This window comes from Molossus molossus, unplaced genomic scaffold (assembly GCF_014108415.1).
Source record: "Molossus molossus isolate mMolMol1 unplaced genomic scaffold, mMolMol1.p scaffold_m16_p_6, whole genome shotgun sequence".
Taxonomy (NCBI): domain Eukaryota; kingdom Metazoa; phylum Chordata; class Mammalia; order Chiroptera; family Molossidae; genus Molossus; species Molossus molossus.
In genome coordinates, this window is record NW_023425399.1 from 36,696,734 (window position 1) to 36,719,699 (window position 22,966).

The 22,966-nt window shown below is 36.2% G+C and overlaps 1 protein-coding gene across 10 annotated transcripts in view; it reads right to left on the reverse strand.

The window, feature by feature from the left end:
* Positions 1 to 22,966, reverse strand: part of TASP1 (taspase 1) — a 318,727-nt gene that overhangs the window by 267,376 nt on the left and 28,385 nt on the right. For all 10 annotated transcript variants that reach the window (XR_004957029.1, XR_004957028.1, XR_004957030.1 and 7 more), the window contains exons 2-4: positions 12,397 to 12,615; positions 9,752 to 9,819; positions 5,980 to 6,048 (exon numbers count right to left, since the gene is read on the reverse strand). Coding sequence is in view for 7 of the 10 variants with exons in the window: in XM_036244396.1 (XP_036100289.1) it covers positions 5,980 to 6,048; positions 9,752 to 9,819; positions 12,397 to 12,541 (282 nt within the window). In the remaining 3 variants the exon portion in view is untranslated. The remainder of the gene's footprint in view (positions 1 to 5,979; positions 6,049 to 9,751; positions 9,820 to 12,396; positions 12,616 to 22,966) is intronic.

Here is a 22,966-nt window from a genome sequence, read left to right on the forward strand (position 1 = left end):
AAAAAAAAATATGCAGAAAAATGGAGATGTTCATTAATTTAAGTAATTTTTTAACCTCCCAAATAAACAGAAATGACAGTAAAGCAGATGTCCCTACTTTTTTGCAATAAACAGCAGGCACTTAAAGTGGGGTAGGGAACAGGTTGTAGTTAAGCATCTACTCACAAAGAAATCCCTCAAGTGAACTTGCTACAGGTTTGGTGAGAGAAAAGAAGTCACATCAGCCCTTCCCAACGTTCCCTTCCAACCTAGAAATGCCACATCATCTCCATGACCACTAAGCATTTCCAGGACTAGCAGGCCTTAGGTGCTCTCCCTCTCCCTCTTGGGGCACACAAACAATTCCAGCCAGAAGTATATAGCCAAAGGAAGAGGGTGTGGCCTAAACCTGCAGCTACACAGAGGTGCCCGGCTACAGTCCACTGACAACCAACTACTCAACAGTGATAACATTCTGAAGATTCCAACTTTAGGTATAAGAGGATGTAGAGATGCAGATAAATGTGTAACAATATTATATATAATAATGCAAATACCTACTATTTTGCTCTCATATCTCAAACCATTAGCTATCTGGATAAAAAGTTACTTCTTAAAGTATTTTCCTAGAGTTTATATATAAGTAAGCATTATGTTGCATTATACAGAAATCTAAAGACAATGGACTATTTTTAGCAGACGGATATAAAAACTTGTGCCCAACAGAATCTGCTCTTTAAATGCCAAAGCCTTTGAACAATAAACTAGTTTCAACCATGAATTACCATCTCCCCCTGACCATAGGGGCCCTATAAGGATGAATAAAAGAATTGCAGGGTCCACTTAGAATAACATAAATTCAACAAAACATATTTTTATCTTTATTGTTGAGAGTATTACATATGTGCCCCTTTTTTTTCTCCCATTGCCCCCTCCAACTGGATCCTGCCCCAACCCAGGTCCTCACCACCCTGTTGTCTATATCCATGGGTGATACATATATGCATATAAATTCTTTGGTTAATCTCTTCCCACCTCCCCTCCTCCTTCCCTCTGAGATTTGTCCATCTGTTCCATGTTTCCATGTCTCTGGTTCTATTTTATTCATCAGCTTATTTTGTTTATTAGATTCTACATATAAGTGAGATTTTGTGATATTTGTCTTTCTCTGACTGGCTTATTTCAATTAGCATAATCATCTCCAAGTCCCTCCATGCTGTCTTTTATATGCTCCCCTATGTTCATAGCAGTGTTATTTAAAGTGGCTAACATATGGAAATAGCCCAAGTGCCCATCAGTAGATGAATGAATTAAAAAAAAAAAAAAAACTGGTAAATTTACACAATGGAATACTATGCAGCTGCAAAAAAAAAAAAAAGATCAACAAAACATTTTTAATAAGGGAGCCTGTGCAATTTGCCTTTTACTATATGAAATGGAAAAACTATACCTATCACTATTTTTAATGCAGAGTATTCTACCTATCAAAATAACCAGATTTCAAAATGAATTAACCAAAATCTCTCAAAGGCTAGCTACACCAAGATCTTCAAAATCTCAGATTCATCAGTTTTCTCACACATAGCTACCAATAATTTCTCAAAAGTTTCACCTATCATCCCTTATTAGAACTTTTTAACCAGGACTTACAACTTTTTTTTAACCCAATGTGCACAGGGAGCTTCAGTAATGATTTTATGAGTACTAGATCATTTTCTAACAGAATCTACAAAACACTTGCTACTTTAGCAATGTCATCATGACTCATCCAGATCTGTATCAAATTTCCTCAAAGAAAAAATTCTTATCACAAGCTCTACCATTAAAATGTGCAAAATTAGCCCTGGCCAGTTTGGTCCAGTACGGACCTAAGAGGCAAGAGTTCAATTCCCAGTCAAGGGCACATGCCTGGGTTGCAGGTTCGATCCTTGGCTCTGTTCAAGGTCGTGTGGGAGGCAACTAATTGATGTGTCTCTCTCACATTGAGGTTTCTCTCTCTCTCTTACTCTTCCCCTCCCTCCCTTCTACTCTATCTAAAAATCAATGAAAACATATCGCGAGAGAATTAACCAAAAATAAAATGTGCAAAATTATCTTTAGAATTTAAAAACCACTGTCACTACCTGAACCAAAACTATTTCAAAAGCAGCCATGAAAGCAACTGTCTTCCAAATGCATAGTCCTAGCTATGAAGATCAAATTGTTTCACAATATTTATCTTCTCTGCTGTGAGTGAAATGAGTTGTACTATCCAATGGATATAAGTCACTTTCCCATCAGTTACAAAGATAATCTCAAAAGAGCTATAAATAGCTAAATGAAACAATAGGACCAAATCAATTTTAACAATAAATTATTAAAATATGATCTATAAACTGACCTATTTCCTTCCCCATATTTTGAAGATATACTAAGTGTACTCAGCATCATAGCATTTTCATTTCCACACTGCAAAACACCTCTCTTACAGGAGTGGCCACCTCCCTTCCAAAACCGTGAAGGGAAAAGTTAGTCAGTTTAATAGGCAGGAACTTACGGCCCACCTCCCTTATTTAAACGAAAGAAACACCCACCCTGGTGCCCAGAAGTGGTAATGTTAGGAAAACACCACTTGTCTGTATTGGTAGATGAGACATATGAAACTGCACAAGGTAATTGGTTTCCAAGAAAAGCTGAACAATGACGTGTCTAGGTGTACTGTATTAAAGTTAAGTATATAGGTCACCTAGATACAACATTTTTTGTTGTATATCATATATACATATATAAACTTTCTTTTCTTTCACTTTGTCTCTTCCTCCTCCATGATATGGAATTCAGATCAGTAAACTTTTTACTACTTGGATAAGTGCAAATTTTCATATTTTTCAAAATACAAAGCCAGATATCCCTTCTAGCCAATATGGACCATTAAACCATTTCAGTCATTTCAATTTACAGTTGAGAAAAGTGTTTAAGAAATTTAAACTGATTTTCAGTATCTGCCTAAGTAATAATGTAACAGGCAAGTTTTAAAAGTACAGTTTTATTTTAGTCAAAAAGAAAAGGTATGTTTGTCCATATCTAGTCTATAATTAGGACAAGACCAACTAGATTGAATTAAAACTCTACTGAATAAATTGATCAATAGTAAAGATAAGTGTTTACACTCAATCAATATAACTGTATAAATCAGACAGTCTGGACCTTTTCAGTAGATAGAAAGGACTCGATAATGTTCCTTATATTTCTTAGAGAAAGTACTAGAATTTGATTTTCATATATCTTTCTATCAACCCAAACTATTACAATACTTCAACTGAATTCTTTATTTAAAAACCTCACCCTGTTTAGCCCTGGCCAAGTGGCTCAGTTGGTTAGAGTGTCATCCTGATAAACCAAGTTTTTGGGTCTGATTCTCGGTCAGAGCACATATAAGAATCAATCAATGAATGCATAAATAAGTGGAAAAACAGATCTTTCTTTCTTTCTTTCTTTCTTTCTTTCTTTCTTTCTTTCTGTCTGTCTCTCCATTCCTCTCTCTCTCTCTCTCTAAAAGCAATAAATAAAATTTTTTAAAAAATCTTCACCCTGTTGAAGGTGATGAATCACAAGTATGCAAGGTGACTGAAACTGCAGGGGGCACTCTAAGCATGACTTCCAACATAATCCTTCAGATTCAGAAAAATTCTTCCAGGGTAGCCTTAGCGGTTAAACTACTAACATACATTTTAATCAAAGATTCCACATAAAAATAAATTTTTAAAGAAAATTCACTGAAATTCTTCCCTAAACGTAATAATTAAATGGGGAAAAGTACACTAACCTCACTCAGGACAGTGCTCCATAAGTCAAAAATAATAGAATGCATTTGTTTAAAAAAAAATCCGTTTTATCACCACACTTAAAAAACACAGATCATCATTCAGAATTATAAAGCTCATTTACTTATGTGTAACACATTATTCCAAAATGTATTTTAAATCACTTTAAGTATAAATAAGTAAACTTTTAAAAATATGATTGATATATCACTGGGGAAAATGTAATGAAATATTCAATATAAGTATGACTTGGAAAATTAAAGTTATTCTAAAATGAAAAGAAAAAGGAAAACTTAATTTTACTCAATTTTGTATTCTAGTTGCCATTATATTCTATCCCCCAACTTTTCATGAACCTTCTTTTCCCAGACCCAGAGTGACTCCATGCCCTGGTAATATCAGGTAAACTCAGGACATCATCTTATGCACAAAGAAGAGTAATTTGCAATTAACAACTGAATTAAATTAGATGAAGCTTTCCTTTTATGTACGTGCTGAGTAAAGGTAAGATTTGGTGGTAGGTACACATCAATCTTCTTTCTTGCATTTCTTTTCTCCTTTTCTTCATGATATATAGTTAACCTTTCTTTGACATTATAAAACTTGTCATTAATAATTACCATAAATATTCACCTCATATATATCATTTCCAAAGCACCTCACAATAGTAATAATCGTTAACAGTGCTTTCTATGTACCACACGTTGTTCTAAGTGACTTCATGTTAATTCAGTTAATCTTCACAACTCTGGAAGGAAGGCATTATGAACCCCATATTATAAATGGAAAAACTGGATCAAGGAGAGGCTGTGAGGTTCCCAGAGACACATGGCTAATGACTTCTAGAGCAGATATTGGTCACAATAGGAGGGGACCACATATCCCCAAGTCAGATGCCTCTGACCAAACTACAATAGATCTGGTACCCTCTATAACCCTCTATATACGTTTACCTTCCTTGACTAAGACCAAGCTGAAAATGTTAACAGGGGGGGATTAAAATGTATAAAGCATAATCAAAACTACAGCTCAGAGAATATACAGAAAACACAGCTAGGACTTTTGGCAAACTCCTGGGCAATTTTCACAGGGAAAAGCAAGATCTGGCATGAGAGAGTAGGTACCCTGATATGAGAGCCTAAACACAAGGACCACAATCCAGTCAACTTGGGAAGATCTACTCTAACTATCCCCATCTCCTTCAAACTCATCACTATTTTATCTTACTGTCTTATTTGATACCCCAAGTAGTCTTCTCAACCAACAAACTATTTTTGTTCACTATAATCCTCTAAATTGACTTACACAAATCTATCTTCTCTAACTTTGAGCAGCAGAAGTTGGTCTTCTGAAGGCCTCATCTCCTGGACAAACTCATCATCAAGGTTCCATAGTAAGAGAGCTGAGAAACCCTCACTCTGGAGTACAGAGAATTACAGCAAACTTGAGTACCTCCCCACTGAATTCCTCAATGTCTGAAGTTAATTGGACACCAATCTAACAACCACATTGGACAAGACATGCGTCACAAACATAGCTTCAGAATATATATCAAACCATTAAGTTGGTAAGGAAACTTTCCCTTCCACTTTAGACACTTATAAACAGTTGGAATTTTTTTTTTTCTAAACATATATTACTTTGGGGGGGAGTTAGCTTCAGAAATTTTCTACAAAAAATATGGAGAAAATTTAAATATCCAGTAACATTAAATATCCAGTAACTTTCATATTCATGAATCTCACAAAACAGGAAAAAGGAATTTAACCAACTTTTTTATATTACTTAGATAAGTCCCCAATAAAAACAACCTAACAATATCACAACCTTTTTCACAACTTTGTTAATATTGTTGGCAAACACTGGTCATATAACTGATGGCTGATTAACTCAACAGTTTCACGTCATTTAAGAATAACAAACATTCCGGCTGGTGTGGCTCAGTGGTTGAGCATCGACCCATGCACTAAAAGGTCACAGATTCAATTCCCGGTCAGGGCACGTGCCCAGGTTATGGGCCCAATCCACAGTAGGCGGCATGCAGGAAGTGGCCAATCAATGTTCTCTTTCATTGATGTTTCTAACTCTCTCTCTTTCTCCCTTCCTCTCTCTCTAAAAATCAATGAAGAAAAAAATAATTTAACAAAATAACAAACAAGTTCACAAATACTTTAAATAAGACAAAGAAAAGAAATACCTCAAGTTCCACCAGAGCAGCAGTCACTGCATCTGTTGCAAGAGCACCAGCCTGTAGCTTTTCAATTGCCTATGAAACCAAGGAGAGAGATTATTCATTGTAAAACCACAACTTCTCAAAAACATAGACAGTAAAATATCAGACATTACTTGTAGCAATATTTTTTCTGATGATCTCCTTGGGCATGGGAAACAAAAGGAAAAATAAACAAATGGGACTACATCACACTAAAAAGTCTTTTTACAGTAAAGAAAACCATCAACAAATTGAAAAGACAAGCCACTGAATGGGAGACCATATTTGCCAATGATACATTTGATAAGGGGTTAATATGCAAAATTTAAAAAGAACTTATACAATTCAACACCAAAAAAAAAAAAAAATCCAGTTGAGAAATGGACAAAGGACCTGAATAGACACTTCTCCAAAGAGGACATACAGATTGCCAATTGACTTATAAAAAGATGCCCAACATCACTAATTATCAGAGAAGTGCAAATTGAAACCACAATGAGATATCACCTCATATGTATCAGAATGGCTATTATCAATAAATCTACGAACAACAAGTGTTGGCCAGAATATGGAGAAAAGGGAACCCTCGTGAATAGTTGGTGGGAATGCAGATTGGGGTAGCCACTGCAGAAAGCACTATGGAATTACCTCAAAAAATTAAAAATAGAACTGCCTTCTGAAACAGAGATTCCACTTCTGGAAAAATATCCAAAGAAACACAAAACACTAATTCAAAAGAATATATGCACCCCTAAATTTACTGCACTGTTATTTACAATAGCCAAGATTAGGAAGCAGCCCAAGTGCCCATCAGTAGATTAGTGGATAAAAAAGTTGTGGAATATTTACACAATGAAATATTATTCAGTCATAAAATAGAAGGAAATCATACCCTTTGCTACAGCATGGATGGACCTGGAGGTTATTATGCTAAGTGAAATAAGCCAGTCAGAGAAGGGCAAGTACCATATGACTTCACTCATATATGGAAACTAATGAGTAAAATCAACTAAAAAGCAAAATAGAGACAGACTCGGTTTGATAGAGATCAGTCTGACAGCTGTCGGGGGTAAAAGGGGCTGGAGTGGGTACAGGGATTAAGCAAAAAAGAAGAGAAAAAACTCATGGATACAGACAACAGTGTTGTGATGGGGGGTGGAAAGTATGGGGGATAAATGGTGATAGACGGAGACTTAACTTGGGACAATGAACATACAATACAGTGTACAGATGATGTGTTATAGAACTGTGCACCTAAACTCCATGTAATTTTGTTAACCAGTGTCACCCCAATAAATTCAATGAAAAAGAAAAGTAAAACCACACCTTCTTAAATATACCCAAAAGCTTTCCAAAGGCTTAAAGAAGTATAGGAGACATTTAGAGTTAATAAAAATTGATCAATATTTCCATTCCATACCTCAAGATATAAACTACTTTGATTCATATTCAGGATAATTTATGATATAGCTCACTTAATATTATTCAAAATAAGATGATGAAAAAAAAAATCTAGCTACTAAATGCAAAGTGCTAGGAATTTAGTAAGTAAAAGGACTTCATCACAAGGCAATTCAAATAGCCATAAACATTATACAAATTCAGTTTGGTTTAAATATCTTAAAATTTTGTATTTTATATAGATAATTAAAGCTCAGACTAAGCTAATAATTTCTCTTACACTGTTACTACTCTCTCTGCCCCTAAGAAAACAATGACTGCTAATCACAAAGGCTTTTCAGAACTCTTAGATGGAAACATACATTTAATAAAAGCATTTTTGATACTATAACATATTTTATAGTGAGATAAGTAGATCATACTCTTTTGTAATATAAATTACAGAGCACAAAGGTCTATAAAATCACTCTTGCTTCTTGAGTATTAATTAAGACAGGAAAGAAAGAGAAAGAAGACTGATTTCTAAGTGAACTATTTCTTTCCTTTTTTTTTTTTTGTTAATAATCATCTGAGGATATTTTTCCATTGATTTTTAGAGAGAGTGGAAGAGAGGGAGGGAGAGAGAGAGAGACACAGAAACATTGATGTGAGAGAAACACATCAATTGGTTGCCTTCCACACATGCCCTGACCAGGGTTGGGAATCAAATCTGCAATCCAGGTACATGCCCCTTGACCAGTAATCAAACCTGAGACCCTTCGGTCCAGGGTCTGATGTTCTCTAACTACTGAGCCAAAACAGTCAGCTCCAAATTAGTCAATAAAGAGAAAGCTCAAAAACAGAATTGCATTAAACTTTTAAGAAATTCATTCATTGGCCCTGGCCTGTTTGGCTCAGCGGTTAGAGCGTCGGCCTGCAGTCTGGAGAGACCTGCGTTCGGTTCCCGCTAAGGGCATGTACCTCGGTTGCAGTTTGTCCCTGGCCCTGGTTGGGTCGTGTGGGTGGCAACCGCTCGATGTGTCTCTTTCACGTCGATGTTTCTCTCTCTCTCTCTCCCTTACACTCTATCTGAACAAAATATCGAAAAATGTTCTCGGGTGAGGATAAAAAAAAAAAAGTTCATTCATTGTATAAATTAAGGAAGCTGATTATATACTCCAAATGCATTAACCTTCTAGGACTATAGTTTTCTATTGAAAATAAAACCTTTCTTTTCAGATAATGGAAAGATTTCACATTTTGAAAATAAGGTAAAAATTATAAAAGAGCCTAGAGAACTTTTCACTTTATTATATATATTTTTAAAAAACAATAAAATCCCGCCCTGGCCGGTTTGGCTCAGCAGTTAGAGCATCGGCCTGTGGTCCAGAGATACCCGGGTTCGTTCCCACTAAGGGCACCTCGGTTGCAGTTTGTCCCCAGCCCTGGTTGGTCGTGCAGGTGGCAGCCACTCGATGGGTCCCTTTCACGTCGATGTTTCTCTCTCTCTCTCTCCCCTCCCCCTCCCTCCCTCACTCTCTCCCTCCCACTCTATCTGAACAAAAATTGGAAAAATGTCCTCAGGTGAGGATAAAATATAAATAAATAAAATCCCTATAACAAAATACTCCTCTTTATTTATGGAATTTCATTCATAAGAAAAAGGTTGGCTCTCTAGTAAAGTATGATCTTTCTTTTAAATGGTATGTAAGTATAAATCAAAAGGACTTAGAGATTCATTTACTTGATATATAATATCCAATTAACATTCTATTTAAATAAAAGTAAATGAAGGGTTTGCCTACAAGAGTATATAGTCAGGATCAAAATAAAAACAAACACTATTTCTTCTGATTCCATTCCTGATTCCACATTAAGTAGTCAACAATTTAGCAAAACCTCAAAAACCAAAGAGAAAAAAAGTACAACTCAGTACAAGGGCAAAGCTAACTTAGAAATGACAATGAATTTCTATGATACAAACTACATGATGAAAAACAGAAGAAAATCTACAGGATAATCTCCCTATGAAAAGCACCCATTTTCATTTGTTAGTATTTTTTTTACTTCCCTTCACAGAAAGACACATTGGCTGTCTTTGAGCTGTTTTCTATAGAGCTCAACGCCTTTGCAAAGATTAAAAGATATATGATTATGTGCCCATAATTCCAAAATACAAACTTTAATCTAGGAAAGGAAGGGAAAGATCTAAGCATGTTTTGGAGAATTAAAAACAAAACAAAACAAAAGACCTCACAAATATGAGCAAAATTATTTTGTGGTCCAAACCAATCATTATCTTATAAATCAAACCTTAAAATTTTGAATTTCAAGGTAAAGCTCCTTTATGGTCAAAACTGGAGTGCTTTTATTATACCTTCTGACAAGCTCGTTTGCATACATGTTTATATTCCTTGGCTTTGGATTCCGAATGATAACCTGCACCTGTAGTGGAACAAACCAACCAATTATTAGTATTAGTATTCACTAAAATGTCACAGGTCTTGCTTATAGTATATAAATACTTCATACAAAGTAATGCTCTCCTAGTAACAATAAAACTATTTTCTTAACGGTATGCAGTTTTAAAAATATAATAGCTTCTTTCTCCACCAGAAGCCTTTTTAATACCATGCCTTATCTTCTTTTTCTAAAGCTATTTTCCTGAGAGAGGCACTAGAAATAGCTCATGTTCCCAAAGAGGCCTCACCAAGGTCACTTCTCCTCCTTTTGAAAAACCTCCCTCCAAAATCAGGAATTTTTTAGTCTGGACTTGATAACTCAGGCAGTGTCAGGGAAAAGAGTCCCTTCAAGCTTTCTGTTGACCTTCAGAAAGCATCTGCCTTTGGGAATCCAGAACTCTTAAAGGTAACTTTACAAAACTAGTTTCTAAATAACATTTGAAGTTGAGGGTGTTACAGTCCACCTATCCACAAGCACCACCAATACTACCACTCCTACCCAAACCTTTACATCCTCTCACTTCTGGAATTTAAGCTCAGGATGTCTCTGAAACCTCAGTGATGGTATAGTCACAACTGCCTATTAGGAATTCTGTTGGTTCTTAATAAACACCCAGCAACTTTCTCAAGAGAATGGCTCTGAAATCTTTTTCCTAAAAAAGGTTAATACTTGCTTAGTTACAGATTTGAGGATGATCTAAATAAGAAAGATACCAAGACAAAAGTCCTTAAACTGTTGTGATAATTAGGCTTCTAATCAAAGTTCTGAACCCCATCCCACCATACCCCATCCCCGTCAGGGGTCCCAAAGCCCCAACGGAGTACAACATAAGGAAGGTTAAGAATTACATCTCTGTGTCCCTTTCACGTCGATGTTTCTCACTCTCTCTCTTCGACTCTCCCTCCCACTCTGTCTGTACAAAAAATGGAAAAATGTCCTCAGGTGAGGATAAAAAAAAAAAAAAAAAGAATTACATCTCTAAACCTCATGGTTCTTCATGTGAGGCTGAAGACTGACATAAACTTAACCCATCTTTTCTCAAAGCAGAAAAAGAACTGGTCAAGAAGTTATGGTTAAGGGACAAAGAGAGCAAAAAAGATACCCAAGGAATCCATAATATACCTAAATTCTAATCCTGATTCTCAGGAGACCTTCATAGAACCTGTGCCAATATTTAATAGGCCTCTCTTTATGGTTCTCCAATAGATTTGATCTCAGGTCTGTTGTCTTAGATCTCAGGGCCCCGATCTTCCAGCAGCATTTCCCAAAGCATGGGCCACTATTGCCAAAGACATAACTTTAGTGTATGGATAACACATAAATCTTTCTGCTTAGAATAAGGGAAAAGTCTCAACATGGATCCAGTATATCTTTAATATCTGGTAACACTTGCTAATTACTCTATTTAACAGAGGAAAGGTAAGCTTAGAATCTTAATCACTGACATTCAATAGTATGTAGCTAAAATTTAATTACACTATTTTGTTTGAAATGATTTAAACTTATTTTCTCTTCATGAAAGTGATACTGAAATTCCTTTTAAGTCAAGATAAGTTTCATCTTTAAAATTTTAAGGTAAACGCCCAACTAGTGTGGCTCGATGATTGAGCGTCAACCCATGCACCAAGAAGTTGCTGGTTTGATTCCCGTTCAGGGCACATGCCTAGGTTGTGGGCCAAATCCCCAGTGTGGGACATGCAGGAGGCGGCCAATAGATGTTCTCTCTCATTGATGTTTCTGTCTCTCTCTCCCTCTAACTATCTCTCTCTCTAAAATCAATGAAGAAAAAGAAAATTAAAATTTTAAGTTAAAAACTTTAATTTTTTAAAAATAAGTAAATGGTATTTAATAATCTAATACTGAAACAACTAAAAAGAAAAAAGAAAAAACCACCACCAACAACAAAAACCCAGCAGCATTAAAATCTCTACACTGAATGAGAAATTTAAATAGTGTCAATGACAAGGGACCCAAGGCTTAAATGTCACAGTATCTGTCCTTGTTGTCCTCTGAAGTAGATATTATAGGCTGATATATTGCCAAAAGCATTAGACTGGGACTTAAGGATTTCTCAACCTGGCTCTAGCAGGAACTAGACATGTGGCTGAAGCCTTTCAATATCTCTGGCTTTAAATTTCCTCACATATTATATTAAGAAAGCAAATTAGCTCTAAGACTGTATACTCTAAGATAGCCACAGTCAAATATAAAGGTAAATAAAATTTTTTCAGCTATATTATTTTAAAATCTACAAACCAAATTTATTTTAAAAATTACTTTGTCTGGTTTTAATACTACCTAAATATATCTATTACACAAAGAAAAGTAAATAATAGTGTAGGGGAGTGAAGAAGACACAGGAAGAGCTATCATTACAAGATCTTCCAAGTGGGTTATAAGGGGACGCCCACAATGTACCAAAGTTAAATTCTTTGGTTCCAATTCCTCTCTGGTACTGAGCCTCCTCTTGAGGTATAATTCAATTCTTAGTGTACTTCAAGGCAAGAAAAAATAAACAAACATTACTTTCATCTTCCGACTCACTCACTTAGAGCTTACCTGCATGCACCAACACAAAGCCCCCTCGCTTCTCTTTATGGGACTGCTTTGTTTCCAACTCTTTGGCTGTTATTTTAACAGCTGAAACCTGAGATGATCTGGAAGGCAGCCCTTCTCCAGAACTCATCCCCTTCTCCATGGTCATTCTCCAAGTTTACCATCTTCTACTGAAAAAAGTGCATACTTGCATCCCAAAGTTATTGCAGGAGAGGAATTACCCTAAGGGAAAACAGACAACGATGGTATGCATTCCTTTGCACTAACACACACATAATGTACAAATTAGTACAAAGATAACTTTAAAAAACAAAATTTTAAAGTTTATTTAACTTGGTAACACAAAGAATATAAAAAGGTTAGAATTTAAATCTCTCTCTCCACTGATAATACTTGCCTGAAGTCATATAAACAAAAGAAGTTAAAAGATTTCATACTGACGCCAAACATATTTTATCTTTCATTTTATCTACATTAAAGAAAACATCAATATAACCTAAATATCATTTTCTACACCCTCCACACCAAATGCTAATAATCTGTGGGGTATTCCACAATTACAGACAGTGCTGACAACACCACCAAGCCTTAATATAAAGCCTAAACTGCTGCCTACTTTTATTTTCAGTTTTACTGCAATATAGTTGACATGTAACATTATGTAAATTAAGGTGTACGACATGATGATTTGATACTCATATAATGCAAAATGATAACCACAATAAGGTTAGATTACACACACATAACCTCAATATAATTACAATTTTGGGAAGCCATAAGAACATTTATGATCTATAGATTGCTATTTAAAGAAATAAAGCAGGAGCTGTAAAATGGAGGCAGACTGAATGGAAGCTACACAGACCACCTCCCAGGACCAAACTGGAATTACAACTAAAATAAACACAAATTGTCAGGAAAAAGCAACAGAAAAGGAGCTTGCGAGGACCATATAACCAGGGATACTTAATAGATCCTGGTAAAATTGCAGAGGTGCAAGGCGGAGGCTGGGAGCCCACAAACAGCAGCAGTCTTGGCTGTGAGCAGCACCCTCCGGGTTAAACTCCTAAGTGGCTCCACAGCCCACAGAGCCAGGACAAAGCGCTAAAATAGCCACAGCCACTCACTTTGGGCTCTGCAGAGGGAGGATGGACTAGACTGAAACAGTGTGGGGACACTCAGAATTTGGAGGGCACTCAAAGCTTTTGCTGAGTTGCAGCCATTCAGGACAGTGGCCATCATACTCCTTCCCAGGGCTCAGGGGAGAGGCAGCGGCCCCTCCCACGAAGATTCAACCCCACCTGGTGGTCCATTGCAATGCAAATTGAGGCTCATTAACAACAAGCATCTGCCTCACCCTAGGGAAATCCCCTACTCTGAACACCTGAGGGAGTTTGTCATTCAACTGAACACCAAAGGCTCTTCAAGTAACCGCCACTAATAGCCTCCAGGCAAGAAGCTAGAGGATAACTGAACCTTTCCTAGGCTTGCAATTCTACCCAGGGAAGTAAGACATGACAGTGGTGGTTAACGTGGGTCCTCCCACACTCATCCAAACCCAGTAGAGGGAGCTACAAACTGCAGAACACCAATGCCCACAGGGAAAATTTGACAGGCTCAAAAACACAATGAGATAAACAAAAAGGTAAAACAAAAACAAAAATCCCAGGCCTGGCAAGATAGGCTCAGCGGCTGGAACATCAGCCTGCACACCAGAGAGTGCCAGGTTCGGTTCCCGCTAGGGGCATGGACCAAAAAATAAAAATAAAAAATTTTTTTAATTTTAAAAATTAAAACAAAAAAAAAATCCCAAATGAAAGAACAAGAGACCTCCACTGAAGATGAGATAAATGAAATGCAGTTTAGTAGGTTAACAAAGCTAGAATTCAAAGCCATGATCTTGAGGAAGCTCAACATTATGAGTAAGAACATCACCACCATGAGTAAAGACATAGAAACATTGAAAGTCAACCAACTGGAAATGAAAAACCACCAGGGAGGAATGAAGAATGACAAAACAAAAATAAAGAACAAACTTGAAAGACTAAACAGCAGAGGAGAAGAAGCTGAGGACTAGATTAGTGAATTAGAAGACACAGTAGAAAAAATCAACCAATCAGAAACCATAAAAAAAAAAAAATTAAAAAACAGGAAGACAGCCCTGGCCACTTTGGCTCAGCGGTTGAGCGTCAACCTCAACACCAGAGAGTCCCAGATTCGGTTCCCACTAGGGGCACGTACCACCAAAAAAAAAAACAAAAAAAACTAAAGACAGCTTAAGATAACTGTGGGACAACTTGAAACATATTAACATTCGCATCATAGGAGTCCACGAAGAGGAAGAAAATGAGCAAGGGTTAGAGAAAATATTTGAAGAAATAGTAACAGAAAACTTCCCTAATTTGCTGAAAGAAGAAGGCATTCAAGTTCAAGGACCACAGACAGCCCAAAATGAGAAGAACGCAAACAGGCTCACACCAAGACACATAATAATTAAAATGTCAAAAATTAAAGACAAAGAGAGAATCCAAAAGGCACCAATAAATAAGCAACAGGTTACCCAGAAAGTAACCCCCATAACACTCTCAGCTAAGCTCTCAATAGAAACACTACAGGCCAGAAGGAAATGGCATGAAGTAATCAAGGTCATGAAAAACAAGGATCTGAATCCAAGACTATTCTACCAAGCAGGATTATCATTAAAAAAAGAGGGTCAAATAAGAAACATCCCAGACAAAAACAGGATAAGGAAATACATTAACACCAAATCAGCACTGCAAGAAATGTTAAAAGAACTGCAGTAATTACTACAATAAATAGAAAGAAAAATAATACCACACTAAACAAAATGTCAATTAATAGGTACATATCAATAATCACCTTAAATGCACATGGATTGAATGCTACAACAAAAACACAAAGTAGCTAAATGAATAAGAAAGCATGATTCATATATAAGTTATTTACAAGAGACGCACCTCACAACAAAAGACTCACATAGATTGAGACTGAAGAGATGGAAAAAAATCTTCCAAGCAAACGAAAAGAAAAAAAAAGCTGGGGTAGCAATACTCATATCTCATAAAATACACTTCAAAATGAAGGCCATAACTAGAGACAAAGAAGGCCATTACATAATATTGAAAAGATCTATCCAACAGGAAGATATAACCTTGATAAACATATATGCACCCAATATAGGAGCACCAAAATATATTAAAAATCTTCTGGAGGACTTCAAAGGAAAAATCAACAGCAATACAATCATAGCAGGGGACTTCAACACCCCGCTGACATCACTGGATAGATCTTCTAGACAAAAAATTAGCAAGAAAATAGAAACTCTAAATGAAGCACTAGACCAAATGGATTTAACAGATATCTACAGAGAATTACACCTTAAAACGACCGAATTCATCACATTCTTCTCAAGTGCACATGGGATATTCTCAAAGATAGACCATATGTTAGGACACAAACTAAGTCTCTACAAGTTCAAGAAGACTGAAATCATATCAAGCATCTTCTCAGATCACAATGGCATGAAACTAGAAATCAATTGCAAGAAGAACATACAAAGACATTTGAACACATCGAAGCTAAATACCATGTTATTAAACAATGAATGGGTCACCAAGGAGATCAAGGAAGAAATCAAAAACTTGATGGAAACCAATGAAAATGAAAATACAACAACACAAAATCTATGGGATGCAACAAAAGCAGTTCTGAGAAGGAAGATTATAGCACTACAGGCCAACCTCAAGAAACAAAAAAAAATTCTAACAGACTATCTAACCTCACAACATAAAGAACTAGAGAGCAAAGAACAAGAAAACCCCACAACCAGTAGAAGAAAGGAAATATTAAAAATCAGATCAGAAATAAACGACATAGTGACCAAAAAAACAATTCAAAGGACCAATGAAACAAAGAGCTGGTTTTTCGAAAAGATAAACAAGTTTGATGGACCCTTAGCTAGACTCACCAAAAAACAAAGAGAGAGAAACCGAATACACAAAATCAGAAATGAAAGAGGAAAAGTAACAACTGACACCATGGAAATACAAAAGATCATTAACAACTACTATGAACAATTATATGGCAACAAATTCGACAATGTAAGCAAAATGGACAAATTTCTAGAAACACAGTCTCCCAAAACTGGACCAGGAAGAGATAGAAAACTAGAACAGATGAATATGAACAGAATAAATTGAAGACGTAATGAAGACTCTCCCAGCAAACAAAAGCCCAGGCCCAGATGGCTTCACAAGGGAGTTTTACCGAACATTAAAAGAAGAACTAACACCCATTCTCCTAAAACTATTTCAAAAAATTCAAGAAGGAAGACTTCCAAACTCCTTTTATGAAGCCAGCATAATTCTAATTCCGAAACCAGAAAAAGACACTACAAAGAAAGAAAACTACAGGCCGATATCCCTGATGAACATAGATGCCAAAATCCTGAACAAAATACTAGCAAATTGGATCCAGCAATACACCAAAAAAATTATCCACAATGACCAACTGGGATTCATCCCAGGGATGGAAGGCTGGTACAATATTCACAAATCAATAAACGTGATACACCACATAAATAAAATGAAGAATAAAAACCACATGATCATGCCGAAAAGGCTTCGACAAAATCCAGCATATATTTCTAATAAAAACACTCAGCAATGTGACAATAAAGGGATCATGTCTAGACATAATAAAGGTCATATATGAAAGACCTACAGGCAACATTATACTCAATGAGCAAAAACTAAAAGCATTTCCCTTAAGAACAGGAACAAGGCAAGGATGCCCACTTTTGCCACTCTTATATAACATAGTATTGAACTCTTAGCCACAGCAATCAGACAGGAAGAAAAAATAAAAGAGATCCAAATTGGAAAGGAGGAAGTGAAACTGTCATTATTTGAACATGACATGATACTATACGTAGAAAACCCCAAAGACTCCATGAAAAATTTACTAGACTTAATAAATGAATTTGGCAAAGTAGCAGGATACAAAATTAACGTCAAGAAATCTATGACATTCTTGTACACCAAGGATGAACTCACAGAAAGAGAAACTAAGAAAACAATCCCATTTACCATTGCGGCAAAAAAATTAAGATACCTAGGAGTAAACTTAACCAAAGAAATAAAGGACCTATTCGCAGAAAACTACAGGCCATTGAAAAAAGAAATAGAGGAAGATATAAAAAAGTGGAAGCACATACCCTGTTCATGGATTGGGAGAATTAACATCATTAAAATGTCCATACTACCCAAAGCAATCTATAGATTGAATGCAATCCCCACCAAAATACCAATGGCATAATTCACAGAATTAAAACAAGTTCTTCAAAAGTTCATATGAAACCAAAAAAGACCCTGAATAGCCACAGCAATCTTGAAAAGGAAGAACAAAGTTGGAGGGATCACATTTCCAGATTTCAGCTTATACTACACAAAGCCACCGAAATCAAAACAGCCTGGTACTGGCACAAGAACAGGCATATAGACCAGTGGAACAGAATAGAGAACTCAGAAATGGACCCAAGACAATATGCTCAATTAATATTTGAAAAAGGTGGCAAGAGCGTACAGTGGAGTAAGGACAGCCTCTTTAATAAATGGTGTTGGGGAAATTGGACAGCTACATGCAGAAAAATGAAACTAGACCATCAACTTACACCCTACACAAGAATAAACTCAAAATGGATACAAGACTTAAATGTGACTCATGAATCCATAAAAATCCGAGAAGAAACTGTAGGCAAAAAAATTTCAGACATCATACGCAGCAGAATTTTCACTTATACATCACCAAAAGGCAATAGAAACAAAGGAGAAAATGAACACATAAGACTACATCAAACTCAAAAGCTTCTGCACAGCGAAAGATACAATCATCAAAATGGAAAGGCTATACCCACTGTATGGGAGAGCATAATTGCCAATGTTATATCAGATAAGGGATTAATTTCCAATATATAGAGAATGCTCATACAACTCAACAAAAGGAAGACAAAGAACCCAATTAAAAAATGGGCAGAGAAACTAAATAGACACCTCTCCAAACAGGACATACAAATGGCTAAGAGACATATGAAGAAATGCTCATCATCATTAATCATCAGAGAGATGCAAATTAAAACTACAATGTGGTATCACCTCACCCCTGTCAGAATGGCCACCGTCAACAAATCATCAAACAACAGTGTTGGCGAGAGTGTAGAAAAAGGGGACTCTAGTGCACTGCTGGTGGAAATGCAGACCAGTGCAGCCACTGTTGAAAACACTATGGGGTTACCTCAAAAAATTAAAAATTGAACTTCCATTTGACCCAGTGATCCCACTTCTAGGAATATACCCTAAGAAGCCTGAAACACCAATCAGAAAGAATATATGTACCCCCATGTTTGTAGCAGCACTGTTGACAATAGCTAAGATCTGGAAACAGACCAAGTGTCCATCAGTAGACAAATGGATAAAAAAGCTGTGGTACATATACACAATGGAGTACTATGCAACTGTAAGAAAGAAAGTTATCTTATCCTTTGAGATGACATGGGGGGACCTGGAAAGTATCATCCTAAGTGAATCAAGCAAAACAGACTAAAATAAGTGTCATATGTTCTCACTTATTTGTGGAATATAATGAACATAACAGTCTGAGGAATGGGGTAGTCTCAGAGATGTGGAAGTGAGGTACAGACTGACAATCCCCAGAAGAGCGGGTGGTGGGGAAGAGATAAACTACAGAACTTATATGCATGTATGCATGAACAGTGGACATGGACAACAAACTGGGGACAGGGCAGGGAGGGAGAGGGAGGGGGGAATCAGTGGAGAAAAAAGGAGAAACATCTGTAACAAAAATTAATTAATAAAAAATAAATTAATTAATAAAAAATGACTCACATAGGTTGAAAATGAGGGGATGGAAAAAATCTTCCAAGCAAACAAAAAGAAAAAAAAGCTGGGGAAGCAATACTCATATCTCATAAAATAGATTTCAAAATGAAGGCCATAACTTGAAACAAAGAAGGCCACTACATAATACTGAAAGGTTCTATCCAACAGTAATATATAACCTTGGTAAACATATATGCACCCAATATAGGAGCACCAAAATATATTAAAAATCTTCTGGAGGATTTCAAAGGAGAAATCAACAGCAATACAATCATAGCAGGAGACTTGAACCCCCTGCTGATGTCACTGGATAGATCCTCTAGACAAAAAATTAGCAAGGAAACAGAGACTCTTAACGAACCACCAGATCAAATGGATTTAATAAATATCTACAGAGAATTACACCTTAAAACTACAGAATTCACATTCTTCTCACGTGCACATGGGACATTCTCAAAGACAGACCACATGTTAGGACACAAACTGAGTCTCTACAAGTTCAAGAAGATTAAAATCATATTAAGCATCTTCTCAGATCAAAATGTCATAACAGTAGAAATCAACTGCAACAAGAACATGCAAAGATATTTGAATACATGGAGGCTAAATTGCATGTTATTGAACAATGAATGGGTTACCAAGGAGATCAAGAAAGAAATTAAAAACTTCCTGAAAACCAATGACAATGAACACACAACAACACAAAATCTATGGGATGCAGCGAAAGCACTTCTGAGAGAGAAGTTCATAGCACTACAGGCCTATTTCAAGTAACAAGAAAAATTTCTAGTAGACTAACCTCACAATTTAAAGAACTACAGAGCAAATGAAAAGAAAACCCCTGTGCAAGTAGAAGGAAGGAAATAGTAAAGACTAGAGCCGAAAAAAATGACATAGAGACCAAAAACACAATACAAAGAATCAATGAAACAAAGAGCTGGTTCTTTGAAACAAAGATAAACAAGATTGAAGGACCTTTAGGTAAACTCACCAAAAAACGGAGATAGAGAACCCAAGTACACAAAATCAGATATGAAAGAGAAGTAACAAGTGACACCACAGAAATACCAAGGATCATTAATAAATACTATGAACAATTATACGGCAATAAATCAACAACCTAAGCGAAATGGACAAATTTTTAGGAACACATAGTCTCCCAAAACTAGACCAGGAAGAGATAGAAAATTTGAACAGACCAATAACAACTAAGGACATTTAAGATGTAATCAACTCTCCCAGCAAACAAAAGCCCAGGCCCAGACGGCTACATGGGAAAGTTTTACCAAACATTCAAAGAAGAACTAACACCCATTCTCCTAAAACTATTTCAAAAAATTCAAGAAGAAGGAAGACTTCCAAACTCCTTTTATAAAGCCAGCATAATTCTAATTCCAAAACCAGAAGAAGACACTACGAAGAAAGAAAACTACAGGTCAATATCCCTGATGAACATAGATGCCAAAATCCTTAACAAAATACTAGCAAATCAGATCCAGCAATACATCGAAAAAATTATTAACCATGACCAAGTGGGATTCATCCCAGGATGCAAGGCTAGTACAATATTCACAAATCAATAAATGTGATACACCACAAAACAAAATGAAAGATAAATACCAAATCATCATATCAATAGATGCTGAAAAAGAATTTGACAAAATCCAGCACCCATTTCTGATAAAAACCCTCTGCAATTTGGGAATAGAGCATATCTCCACATAATAAAGGCCACATATGAAAGACCTACAGCCAACATCGTACTTAATGGGCAAAAACTAAAAGCATTTCCCTTAAGAACAGGAACAAGACAGGGATGCCCAATTTTGCCACGCTTATTTAACATAGTACCGGAAGTCTTAGCCACAGCAATCAGACAGGAAGAAAAAAGAAAAGTAATCCAAATTGGAAAGGGGGAAATGAAACTGTCATTATTCAAAGATGACAGGATATTATACATAGAAAACCCTAAAGACTCCATCAAACATTTACTAGACTTAATAAATGAATTTGGCAAAGTAGCAGGATACAAAATTAATGGCAAAATATCTATGGCATTCTTATACACCAATGATGAAGTCACAGAAAGAGAAACTAAAAAAACAATCCCATTTACCATATGGCAAAACAATTAAGATACCTAGGAATAAACTTAACCAAAAAAGTAAAGGATCTATTTGCAGAAAACTACAGGACACTGAAAAAAGAAATAGAGGAAGATATTAAAAAAAAGTGGAAACACATACCTTGTTCATGGATTGGAAGAATTAACATCATTAAAATTTCCATACTACCCAAAGCGATCTGTAAATTCAATGCAATCCCCATCAAAATACCTATGACATATTTCACAGAACTAAAACAAATACTTTGAAGGTAAATATGAAACCAAAAAAGACCCCGAATTGCCACAGCAATCTTCAAAAAGAAGGACAAAGTAGGTGGGATAACAATACCGGATTTCAGGTTTTACTACAAAGCTACTGTAATAAAAACAGCCTAATACTGGCACAAGAACAGGAATATAGACCAGTGGAACAGAATAGAGAACCCAGAAATAGACCCAAGACATTATCCTCAATTAATATTTGACAAAGAAGGCAAGAGCATACAATGAAATAAAAACAGCCTCTTTAATAAATGGTGTTGGCAAAATTGAACAGCTACATGCAAAAAAAAAATGAAACTAGACCATCAACTTATACCATACACAAGAATAAACTCAAAATGGATAGAAAACTTAAATGTGACCCGTGAATCAATAAAAATCCTAGAAGAAAATGTAAGCAACAAAATTTTGGACATCATACACAGCTGAATTTTCACGGATACATCACCTAAGGCAACAGAAACAAAGGAGAAAATGAACACATGGGACTACATCAAACTAAAAAGCTTCTGCACAGCAAAAGAAACAACCATCAAAATGAACAGGGAACCCACTGTATGGGAGAGCATAATTGCCAATGATACCTCAGATAAAGGGTTAATTTCCAAAATATAAAGAGTGCTCATACAGCTCAACAAAATGAAGACAAAGAACCCCATTAAAAAATGGGCAGAGGAGCTCTCCCCAAACAGGACATTCAAATGGCCAAGAGACAAATGAAAAAATGCTCAATGTCACTAATCATCAGAGAGATGCAAATAAAAACAACAATGAGTGATCACCTCACACCTGTCAGAATAGCCGCCATCAACAAATCATCAAACAACAAGTGTTGGAGAGGGTGTGGAGAAAAGGGGACTCTAGTGCACTGCTGGTAGGAATGCAGACTGGTGCATCCACTATGGAAAACAATATGGTGTTACCTCAAAAAATTAAAAATTGAACTTCCATTTGACCCAGTGATTCCACTTCTAGGAATAATACCCCAAGAAGCCTGAGACACCAACCTGAAAGAATATATGTACCCCTATGTTCACAGCAGCACTATTTACAATAGCTAACATCTGGAAACAGCCCAAGTGTCCATCAGTAGATGAATGGATAAAAAATCTGTGGTACATATACACAATGGAATACTATGCAGCGGTAAGAAAGAAAGATCTCTTATCCTTTGAGACGACATGGAGGGACCTGGAAAGTATTATCCTAAGTGAAACAAGCCAAGCAGAGAAAAACAAGTATCACATGATCTCACTTATTTGTGGAA